General features: G+C 33.5%; 1 protein-coding gene across 5 annotated transcripts in view; it reads right to left on the minus strand.

Annotated features, from left to right (window-relative positions):
• The window catches only part of GckIII (Germinal centre kinase III), a 37,469-nt gene extending 25,114 nt beyond the window's left edge, over positions 1 to 12,355 (minus strand). For 2 of the 5 annotated variants that reach the window (XR_016479882.1, XM_090168409.1), the window contains exon 1: positions 7,783 to 8,012. Coding sequence is in view for 4 of the 5 variants with exons in the window: in XM_090168409.1 (XP_090024535.1) it covers positions 7,783 to 7,944 (162 nt within the window). In the remaining variant the exon portion in view is untranslated. Of the gene's footprint in view, positions 1 to 7,782; positions 8,015 to 11,379; positions 11,542 to 12,051 lie in introns of those variants that run through there. The other 3 variants (XM_090168412.1, XM_090168410.1, XM_090168411.1) reach the window with 3 other exon arrangements.
• Positions 12,356 to 12,894: the final 539 nt, after the last annotated feature.

Genomic DNA, 12,894 nt, shown 5'->3' on the forward strand with positions numbered 1-12,894 from the left:
GAATATCAGGGATTAATACCATTTCACACAAAAAATAATAATTTCCCGAATTTAAATAATCAATTTCTGGGATTACTTGAGTACATTTGATATCAGCAGGGTGACCACTGAAAAACCCCAAAACATTTATAGGAATATAGGAAATTCAACAGGCGATTTATAGGAGTATTTTTTTAATAATATAGGAATATATAGGAAAATTGCATAAATAAAATTTAAATTTGTGTTAATATAAAAGGAACTCCTTTTAAGCAGACGACGATATTCTTAATTCCGTTCAGTGCATTTAGAGAAGCAGTTTACATTTTATCAAAGGGATTTAGTACATTGAACGCCATCTGTATTACGAAAAGCGAACTAGGCACGCGGGAAATTCGAAAAAACCGCGCGAAATACCAAATAATATCTAAATTATAGGAAAAATGGTTAAATTATAGAAAAATACAGGAAAGCATTGAAATATAGGAAAAATGATAAAATAAAGGAAGAATGGTCACCCTGGATATCAGAGACATCAACATTTCACTGTTTTGAAGAATTGGAATGTGGGGTGACCTATACGTACCCAAAACCACCACCTAAATAAGAGCCACGCAAATCTAACCCTATCTTTGGTCAATAGGCCCTCAACTTGTTCAAATGCGACGACGACGAAATAGTACAATTAAAGCCCGAGGATGAAGTCATACTTTTTGGTAGGAGGGCTGCTAGAAGCGTAGTAAAGGTAGCCTTCAAGGGTGACCACAGAATATTTTAAAATCCTCTAAAGGAATTATAGGAAATTTATCAGTGAAATATAAGGAAACTTATCAGTGAAATATAGGAAAATTAATAAAAAAAAAGGAAAAATAGATTAATTATACAATAAGAGAAAACGGTTGTCAAAATTTTTAAAAGGGGAACATTCAAAATAAAGTTGTTAACCGATAGAAATAGTCGAAAAGTATCGGCGAACAGTGTTGGAAATAAGCATCTTTTAAAATTAAGACGTTTTAAAGACTTCTAAATAGGGATGCACCGATATACATAGGCCTATTTTTCTAATATCGGTGTTAGAAAAATACTTTCAGAAAAACATTTAAAAATAAGACAATTCTCGATTAACTAACTAATGGTAATATTTGATTTGATTGACCGCGTCACGGACGCCAGGCTTCAGAAGCTAGATCATTCCTTTTTTTAGACAGGGGGTTAAGAGTTTAAATAAATACAAAACAACGATATTCGATTTGTGTAAAATTAAAAGGAACATATTCGGATATGCGCTTGCAAACTTTTTAATGAAAAATTAATATAAAATGGTATGACAGTGTACTGAACCGTCTTTTACAATGATTTTATCATTTACACCACTATTTTGATAGATAACTTTGTTAATATCGGTTGCACCGTGCATCCCTACTTTTAAAGGTAAAATATCAACTATTTTAATTTCTTCAGACATTTGAGTTAAAATTAACAGGAAATGTAATGAAATTACAGGAAAAAAGAAGAACGTTAAATTATATGAAAAAATAGGAACTGTGGTCATCCTGAGCCTTACTAATTAACGCAAGAAGGCCGCGTTAGATTAAAACATCGGAGTGCGTAAAAGTTCTCAGAAATTGCTCGCGAGATTTCTACTGACGCGTTATTTCCACGCGAAACTTTAAAAAAAAAATTTAAACTCTCGTCAACTAATAAGCGAAACAATAGTTTTTGTTCCTTCGGCGGAGTAGAGCGGCGTAACCGGCGACGCCGAAACTCGAAAACTTAACAGACCAGGAAAAATATTCGGACAAATAACGCTCGCTTCGACGCGTTTCGGAATCCAGCGAAAGTTTTAGGAAGTCAACCTATCGGAACTAACAATCTGGACACTGTCAACGGAGACGGATTCCTGGCCGGTAAAAGATTGTAGCGTAGACGGGAGGAAGTGTCGAAGAAGCCGTACGTTACACGTCGCCACGTCGCTGACTTTTTCCTCAACGCGCGAAATAGCGAAGAGCCCCCAGAAACGCCAATGCCTTTCACTCCGACTAGTTCCTCCACCGCGTTTACCCGATCGTTACGTTCCCAGTACGGGAAACGGTTAAGTTTGCGTTAGGAAGCGACGCCTAGGCTACCAGGTAGCGTGATAAGAGTGAAAATTATCCTCATTTTACAGGATCAACGGAGCGCGAACTTAATCCAAAGATTCGCTTAAAAGAATCCCCGACAATATATTTCCAAATTAACCAAGTATTTTTTTTTACGAATTGCTTTAAATCTATCGAGTCTATTTTTGCTAAAAGAGGCCAGAATGGCAAAGATTATGTTAATTAATCATAGGAGTTAAAATTATTTACCATGGTTTAGTTTGAAATTGACAGTACATCGAAAAGGGGTCTCTAACCCGAAAGCTAGCGCAAAATTTTAAATTCAAATAATAAATATGTTTAAACCATGAAGTATCATTAGTTTGTTTTAATAAATATTATTATTACGTTAATTAGGTTTAATTTCTATAGCCAAATGTAAAGAAATATTAAGGTTTTGAGGCTTACAAATTAAAAAAATTGTAACCTCATTTTGGGTACATTTCCCCGGGTTATTTGATTCCTACACGATTGGAGGAAATCCTTTTGCTTAAACTAGGAGCAAATGGTGTAAACTAAAGTAGATTTGTAAAAGCGCTTAAAAACGAAACCTTTCCAACGAAGTTTGCCTTTTGTCAGTGTTTAATAATTGATCAACAATTTATTTGGTTATTTTAAGTATAAATAAAGACATTGTATTGATATAGTTATTAAAGTATATAGCCCTTACGAACATTTAAGCAAGGATTCTATATAGAATCCTTGTTTTAAGTCACATCTCGACGACATCTTTGGAAATGTTTCTACACCCGGTAGTTACTAAATGTCTCGCGAATATTTTTTTTTTTTAATTTCCTATTCAAATCGATATTTTGGTCAAAAACCATAAAACTTGTCTCATTTATATTATTCTTTCTTAATAATTTTTGTTACAAAATCAACTTTACTCCTGTTTTCCTCGTCCCTTTAAGATAAGGTAAATAATTTTTTAAACGAAAAACGGTATAATTTTAAAGCGTTAATTTAGAAACAAAATCTATTAACGTACGCAGGGTGGTAGGGAAATATTTTTTATTTTATCTATTTTCGGGTAAGTTTGATTCAAACAGGAAAAATTAATGTGGAATTACAATCTTATATTACACGAGCGTATGGTGTACAAATAATAATTATAACTTAAGATTGCGGGTTATAAAAAAATAAATCGTAATTTTAAGAATTTCGAAAAAATGAGAATATTTCCTCGCATTTGTCGGTGAAGTAATGTTCATAAATGTACTCTAGTGAAATGGTGGTAAATGCAAACAGGGATAATTTTAGCAATAATCTTTTGAATTTACGTCACATCAACAGGAAATGTTTAGCTATTAATTGGTGGATTTGTCAGACATTATTAGCTTACTCCAGTGCAAAAAAAGTGTACTCTTTTTGCAAATTGTACATTTGCATGATATCTGCCAAATACATTTAATCGAATTCAAAGATGGCGGTATCAAAAACTGAGTTGGAGTCTTCCGATTCAAAAGTGATTTGCCTTATCTACAGAACACGCAGCGTGCACGACTACAGGAAAATATCATTTTTTTAGTCGATCTATTGGTTTTTATAGGAGGACTTTATTGGAAAATAAAAGTATTTCTGTTGAATGTTGAAATTAGAGAAAAATGTTTTAATATTAATGAAATGAAAAAATGAATTTTATACTTAAAAGTTTTTATTAAAATAAATTCCCCTGGTACTCGAAGTTTCCACCACTAGAGTAGCTTTAATATTTTCACAGTTACCAAGACAATATTAAGTTATGACTGCCATATTGTCATAGATTTCATCTTAATACCCTTTTTTATATTTGCATATATTGTTCATTTGGAATTAAGCCGGCGAATTTCTAAAAAATAATAAGTTTTTATCAACGCTTCAAATATCCTAACATCAGCCTTAATTGAAAAATCTTCAGGTTTTATTTGATAAAGAAAAAATGGTAAATCGCGGTAAATCAACAATAGTAAAAACCGAAATTGTCCAAAGGCCTTAGTGAAAGGAACGTACACATATCCTCCAACTAAATTCCATTTAGCCATTAAATTCTTTTCAAACGGGGCCAAATTCGACTCGATCAACAAACCTTTTTGATCAGTGCCTAAAGATTAAAAAAATGGCGAAACATTTAGGCCATTCCTAGAAAGGTTTCCACACATTTTGGCTATAGCTTTACGCAGGGTTGTCTGATATAAATCGCGATTTAAATCAAGTGAGTTTTTTAAAGAAATCATTGATTTAAATCACGTATTATACTTCAATGTATTTATGAAACTGTACGAAATTATGTTCTTTAGAAATGTCAATTCAGAGAAAATTAAATTAAATTTCATTATTAATTAATAATTCAATTTAATACGGATTAATTTCAAATATAGTTTACGTTATAGCTGCAGTCAAATATTTATCAATTTGTCAAGAAATACAGGCATAAAAATCAATATATAAAAAATATGTTCAATATGGTACCATAAATGAAGGGTTTGAGGTAAAATATTGCAAAATATTTAATATGTATTTAAAAAAACTTATTTGCCGCATTTATTGGGGCCATTTTAAAATTCCCCGACTTTTTGAAGTCATTTTCAAATTCCCTGATTTGTCATTACAATTTTTCAATTCCCTGACTTTTCGAGTTTTCCCAGGTGGTGTACGAACCCTGGATAAAGAACCGCAAATACGACCAACAAAAACTAGCTATAGGTGGTATTCACGAGAAGATGGCGGCCATTGCTCTAAGGTTGATAGTTATGGGGGAAAGGGGGATGACACTAGCCTTCCACTACAGCGATAATGACGTCACGAGAATACACCCTATAGCCCGATTTCGAGACGAGTTGGTCTACTCTCCAAACACCGAAAATGCTAGGAAACGAATTCCAAGTTGGCCGTAAAACAGTCCGTAAACCCTTACCCTTGACAAGGCTTAAGAGCAGATGGCGCGAATCAAACGCCACCGAGCAAATACCCAAATAAAGAGAATAAAGACGTACAAAAGTTAAGGTGGCAAAGCCCACGATTGCTCAATAGCGAGTGAGACATTCTAAAGGGCATGGTAAGGTCACGGAGAAACAATAATTCGGTATTTTTAAAAGGCAGCACACCCCGCGTGACGTAGCGAAAAAAGGAAAGCTCGTAAAGAGGGTGTTTCCAGTACGTGGTACGACGCGTTTTTTTTTCGCGCGCTCCTTAAATTTGACCTCGTACGGTTATCGCGATTTTAGCGAGAGAGAACTGGCCCTATCAGATGATATTTTTTACTGCCATTTCTTTAGCGGATTTTTCTTTCAAAGAAGACAAAATCTTCGCTCTGTAAAAATATATCAGCGGTTGATAAAACTTGTATCTTTTAAAATGGTGCCTATAACACTGAAGGGTGTTTATGGCAAACTTCCACTCGGGTCTGTTATTATAGATACAAGAAAATCGTACGCTTCTTTTAAGGTTGTTCGAGACTAGTACTTAATACGAATAGAGATACTCCGAAGGGTGGGATCTTAAAAATGTTTTCAAGGTAAACAATAATTAAAGTTGTTTCGTTGACGATGTTTTGACTTTGATACTTTGAAAGAAAATGGGATAACCCTAAGGCGTGTTCAAAATTTTTAAATCTAGGTGGAAATATTTTGAAATTTAATAAATTCCGCGAGAATTAATTTAAAGTTAAAATTTTAATTTTAATTACGACCAACAACGTAATAGTATCAGATGAAACGGAACATACAATGACAAAATTGCACTGCATAGGGATGTTTATCCTCTGTAATTTTCCAAAATCAATATAACAGGGTCGTACAAAGTTTTCGAATTTCAACTTTTTGGTAATATTTCTGGTAATTTTCATGTCTTCATAGGTAAATATCCCAAAGTAATTTTTTTTAAATATCACAAAATTATATTTTATAACAGCATACTTAAGACTTCATATTTCGCCAACTATATTGCGAATATTATCTACGATACAAAAGTTTGTTGACTATTAAAATCTCAGACTTTTTACAATATTATTTAAATCCATGACTTCTTACAATATTTAAATCCCTGACTTTCTGACATATCTAGGTTCCGTACGAACCCTGTATAATATAATAAGGAATGTTTCGGGCGGTATAGAGAGATATATTATATTCTTATGATATCAGTAATTATGGTTTTACCGAAATACATATATCCGTATTAATTTGTATTTGTCAAAAGGAAATCGCCATTAACAATTGTACCAAATATCAAATTCACGCTTTTATTTGAGGAAAAATCCGCTAAGACTATAATTAGCGATTCCGATAATTCGCCCTTGTGCTCATAAAACCAGAAGTGGAATGCACAGCGTAAGATTTGGTTTAGATGACGATAAATTTAATTAAAATACGTCGCTACTTTATCTATCCAAATCCAGATTCTACGAACTATATTAAGGGTTAGCTAATTTAAATCAAGTGATATTTTTGAAAAAATCATTGATTTAAATCACACAATGTATTTCAATGGAGGAATAAAAAATGGCCAAAAATAAAATACCTAGAAAATCTCAGTAACCTAAAATATTAAATTTAATTAAGATTTCATTTATTTCAAGATTAGCTAACTGATAAAAGTAAAATAACCGTTAATTATACAGAAAAAGAGCCATTAATTATATAAAAATCAATAAATTAAATAATATCAGAATATTTTTTATTGATTTGATTTTTATTAAAAAAATCAAAAAGTGCCAACCCTGCAACTAAATATGTAAAAATATAATATCCCTAATACACCCATATTTTAATAAAAAGTCAACTTTTTAAAATCATTTACTTCATTAATTTGTAGATTTAAATGGCTCTTTTGCAGTCTAAACTCGTGGATACTTTTTATATCGGTTATATAAATATAATCTTAATTAAATTTAATTACTACTTAATATTATAGTTTGCTCAAATTTGCTTTGTGTTGGAGTTATTTTAGAAACAAATTTAATTCCACTGGTTATTAATATCCATTACGTGATTTAAAAAATAGACAGGTTGAGCCAGCCCTCGTTACAATTCACCGTGTACAGTCACTCTAGACGAAAAATGATTCAACAGGCCTGTTGCTGAGTCACACCACAAATTTTTTTAAATAAAGTGACTAACAATTTTTTAAATATTGACTGAAAAGTGACTAAAAAGAAGAAAAACCAATGTTTTTAAAGTTTAAAAATTCAGATTTTTAGGCTTATCACATTTTGGCTAGTTTTATTACGATACTATTTTTTTGTGTCATTGGTACTCAATAAAACTGGTCAAAATGTGATAACAGTAGAAATCTGCATTTTTCTACTTTTAAAAGCTAGAGATTTTTTAAAGAAAAATAATATTAATATAGCAAAAATCTTTAAAAAAAATTATAAATACTGACTAATTTTAGAAAAAGGGATTTTCAGTGACAATTTAAAAAAAAAAGTGATTTTAAGCAACAGGCCTGTGATTATAAAAATCTTGAAATCAACTTGTAAATTACGAAATCTGGGAAAATAACTTCCAAAATAAACACGATAATTGCGCTCTGAAATCTCAAAATCAGTTTTAATAATGAAATCACTTTGAGAATCAAAATCGAACTTTTTAACGTAGACGGTCACGTGTCTAACAGTCTAACTGAAATGATATTGACGAAAACGAGCAAACCCGTCAAATAGGCGCGCAACAAAATCATCCCTTACCAAAGTGGCCACGGGCCTGGCGGGTTGCGCCCAGGTCTTCCACTTGAGAAACTGCGGGTGGTGGTACCCCCAGCTGTGGGGTCCCGACTGAGGCTGGTGGTGCACCGGCACGTGCTGCACGTGCAAACTCCTGCTGACGGGAACGTCGAACTTGGCGGGCATCGCGAGATTCTGATTTCTTGGGAACGAAAAACGCGTCCGTTACCTTAATCCATTTGGAGATTGGAGGCGATTAATCCCGCCGGAGACACGACCGGGCATCGCGCGTTCAACCCGCGGCCAATAGTCCGCCTAAGATATTTAAAATCTTAGAAAGCGACCGTAAACTTAATAAGGGGACTTTTAAACTGGTTTACTTAACACTTAAGCGGAGGGTGGGGAAGGGGCTAATTAACTTCGAAAAAACTAGGTCTAATTAACTTCAAAATAACCGGATGAAAAGCCGCGTTCCTTTTTGTAGCGATCGAAGGAACCGCGAAATGCGCCCGTTCGAACGATTTGGGAATCAAATTGAACGGCGCGTTCCTACCCAGTCAAATCTCAAACCCCGAATGTTTTCGGTTTTTGAGGGAAAAAGCTACGGAATACTAAAATCACGCCCTCCGTTACACCTGAGCTAGTACTATCCCCTCTTTTTCTCTATTGGGATTTCGGGAATTAAACCTAGCTTGGGAAAGAGAGGGGGGAATTAAAATTAATTTTTTTATATATCAAATTCTTGTTTTGGGTGAAATTGATTTCGCCTCGTTTATATACGCGGAGACCAGTTTTTTGCCGCGCGCCAATTTTAAAAAAAAAAGAAGTTTACGAGCAAAAATGAGATAGCTTTCTCAAGGCTTTTTCGACATTTTTATCAAACTCAGAAACAAATTATTTTTCTTAATTCATATCCACGTGATAACCCCCCCCCCCCCCCCGACACCTTGCTAGCTTCGTTTGCAATTAAAAGAATTTAAGCGGGGATTGGAAGGGGGTTAATTTTTTTTAACGGGTTAATTGGCGACGTAGCCTAAAAACGAGTTTATTAAGAATATTTAAATGAACACGACAGCGCGCATTCCGGTTGAATATGCAAATTAGGACCGGCCAAGTTTGACGGATTCGACGGGTGATTTATGATTTGTGGCGTATACAAAAACCATGACAGTCTGACGCGGCTCGTTTTCCATTCTTCGAGTAAAATGCGAAATTCTACAGTTGGTTGATATGGACTTCGTTGCTCGACCATAAACAGACTTAGCTCTATTGATATACTAGTAGGTGAACATAGTAGCGGTTTCAGGTTGTAATTTAGGAACAATTATCCCGCGCAATCCTAAATTCGTTTGGTACCTTCCAGTTGTTCAGGATTTGGTCGATTTATAGTGGGGTGGCGGAGTGGTTAGCACTTTCGCCTCGCAGCGAAAGGAGCCAGGTTCGAACCATGGACTAATTAATTAGTCCATGCTACGAACCACTCCCGCGTTGAGTTTGCAAGTTCCCCCCCCCCCCCGAGTAGTTTTTATGCTTTCCCCTTCCCATAAAAACTTGTAGAGGTTAACAGTAATAGTAATAGTATGAGTGGATTGAAGGGTTCGCACCACCCTCCTACGCATTGTAACCCTGCCACCTGTTTAAAAGCATTAAAAGTGGCTAGATGACTTGGCTGATTATTATTATAGTATAGTATTATTAAGGTAACTTTCGTGTATATTCAAAAATCTATCGATATTGTTAACAGAATATTTACTTTGTCCCTCCATTTTTAATATTTAATTTTTTAAATTGAGTTAGTTTAAAAACAATTACTATAAAAATTTAGAAATGTGTAGAATTGAAAATTACAGATTGTTATGATTAAGACGATGCGATATGGCATTTATCGCCGTAATTAGGTGCAAATTAAATAAACTACCACAATAATGTGTCGTGTTTTGCGTAAAATGTCGGCGAAACAAAATCTATTTAAATTAGAATTTAAACATTCAGCGGCGGCGAAACTAAAGATACCATTAACTGTAGAGCAGAAAGCGCTATTTTCTATAGCCGCACGGACAAGCGTCTTTCGAAACCTAGTTTTAGTAATCGAGGAACATTCTATAGTATAGATAACCAAACAGGGTCAGATTTAAGGAAAGATCTAGTTTTGCCTCCTATATCCAATTCACTTGGCGAGATTCATTTTTAAAGATTTTTGAAAAGACTGATATCAACGGAAAATCTGGTAGCCCTGTTAAAAAAAATATTATAAACCGTCGGCGGCGCGCCGAGAAAACATTGGCGGCGGGGCAAAAAACGATCTACAAGGGACATCCCAGTCTGGGTAAAACGGATCAAATTGGGTCTAATTAACAGAAATAGCTCACTGCTTGTAATTAAGGAATCTTTAAACAAGGCTTTTTGATCCTATAGTATATCATGAAAATACTGGACTCGTAGCTTTTTGCTCAAACCTTAAAAAAATTGCGAGACTAATCAAAGAAACCAATGAAATTTTGTTAAGTTAACATTCTCAGAAAGGTTTAACAAAAAAGTAAATTTCCCCCTCAAAAGCATTTGGCTTTATAAATCTAGTTATATAGATCAAAAGCCTTTGAATTTATAAATCTAGTATTCGTAAAAGCGTGTTGGAGGTGTTAAATAGTTATAAATCTTGGTTACTCAAACTAAATATGCTAAAGTCACGGATGCAATAATTGATCTGAATAATTTTTCCATAACCTGCAGTCAACGTAAATATATGCAAATATAAACAAAACATATTGGCAGTTTGAACTCATCCTAAATTTCCAGGCAAATGAAAATTTTGAACTTTCATGCGCGACCTGTTTGAGGGAGAGAGAAAGAGATTTCAAGCTGCCAGCCTTCCATTTTGTACTCGCCCTACAATATTCAAAATGAAACAGGTCCCCAGTTTGAAAACCTGTCGGCGCTGCCTCATCTCTCTGCCGGCATCACCACCCCCGTTCAACAAACATTAGAGCTACTGAAGCGAGGCAATTAACCTGAATGCAATAATGTTCTCAGCCATTCCGATCTCATAAAGAGTAGTGTTTGCATTTTCTAGATTTTTCTCTAAGCCCTTAAAAAGTAGACATTATTTTGGCTGTAAAAAGGGAAATTAAACCATATTTTTCCTCATTTTTTACTTATATTCATTGAAAAAAAAAAGGGCTTTACCTGGTATGCGATTTTAAAACCACTATCAGAAAGTTATTGCTCTTTGTTTGAGTGATAAGATAAAGCTGGGCCTATTTCAGAAATACATCATGTAGGGTTTTTTACTTGATTAAAAGGAAAAATGTGCAATAGATATCGTATCTACGTAACTACCGTATAAATATCGTATCCAAAGTAAATCAATATGAAATAAGTTTAAAGTGCAACTCAAATTATGAACAATATAAATGTATCAAAGATGTTAATACCTTGGTATTACATTTAGAAATTTTTATCACATAATTTTTATTAGATTAAATTAGAAATCCAAACATTATATAAAATTTCGTACAATTTGAATAAAATCATATATGTTAGTGTTTTAAAGGTTTTAACAAAAAACTCTCTATGAACCATACTAAATTAAGTTAGTCATAATACTAAATATAAAGCACTTACTTCACTGTCATCGTTTAGTCCTACATGCAAAGAATTTCGCTGTCCGGGTATGTTTTTCATCATTTTGCCGGAAAGCAGACCAATTAGTCCAAATAATACCCTATCACATTAGTTAGATGAGCCACTGATTAAGTAAATTGTATTGGAATCCATGACAAGATTCTAAAATATAAGAAATGAAATGTTACATGAGTAATCATAGTCTTATATCCCTTCCTAGAGATAGATTTGATAACAAATGTTTCACAATACCAATACATATATGCAACAATTTTCCTATCAAAAATTTACAACTTTTTCATTGCATCATAATGCTTAAATGCCAGAATATGTTTCAAAACATTTCAGTGTTAGGAATACAATTAAAATTTGCCTCTATGGAAAGCTAATAATTAAAGGTGTTTTACAGAGCCCCAATATCAAAGATTTATAATTTAAAGGATATATGATTATAAATAAAATATTTAATAGTAGTAATAAGTATATTAGTTAATCCATACTTGAAAGCTGCCAAGCCAAGTCCCAAAATGCCAACCAAAACCCAAAATAAAATCCCTACTTGTATGCCTTTTCAATTTGTTGAAATTATGCTTCCGAACTTCATAAATATATGAACTACTTATTTTGAAGACATAAGTTTTAAATTAATAATAGTAAATAAAAATTAATTACCAGTGTTAGTTCTTATAGCTGCATTCCGCGGTAAACCTCTTACAATGGATTCTCAGGTGGGTAGGTCTACGTAATAATAGAAAGTTTTCAGACAACGGCCGCTCTTCTTCCGTAGGTGAAGATAAGCATCGAAATTTTGCAACTTTTGCGAAAAAAACACATATAAAATAACATAGCAAGCTATATTTAATTAAAGCACTCTTTACATTTACTAAATTTAGCTATTTCAAACAGAATTTAGCCTAAAAACTACGAAATAAATTTGATTAAATTTTGTATAACATCGAAGACACACTACAACGCGTCGCCATTTTTCCGATACTTTTTTCATCTTGGCAGCGTTGCCAGATTTAGAAAATAAAATTTAAGTACCAATTCTGGAAAATCATCGATTTGAGAAGATTATCGTAGCCTTAAAAATAGGCGGTAAATTTGATTTTGTGGTAAATATTGGATGAAGTAACTTATATTGATGATAAATAAAAAGGAATTATAACTTTAAATCAAGCTTGACCTACTGAAAATTGTGGATGAAAAAACCAAATATTTCAAGTAACAGTTTTAATCAATAAATTACAAAATTATCGATTTATCGAAAATAGCGTTCTAAAAGGTACGCCATAGAAATTATCAACATGTACGATAATTATCATACGTCTGGCAACGTTGCATTTCGGAATAGTTAGGAGCATAGAAATCCCATAGTGATTTTTATGGTTAGGATAGACCAAAGATAATATAACCTCTTAACATAGATTCAAAAACTGACCTCGCGCGTAGTCAATAGCGTTCACCCACTTCCTGCCGGAACTCCGAAAAGGTTGCTCCATAGTTACTATAGCT

The sequence above is a fragment of the Leiobunum rupestre genome, chromosome 3 (genome assembly GCF_980474605.1).
Source record: "Leiobunum rupestre chromosome 3, qqLeiRupe1.1.hap1, whole genome shotgun sequence".
Taxonomy (NCBI): Eukaryota; Metazoa; Arthropoda; class Arachnida; order Opiliones; family Sclerosomatidae; genus Leiobunum; species Leiobunum rupestre.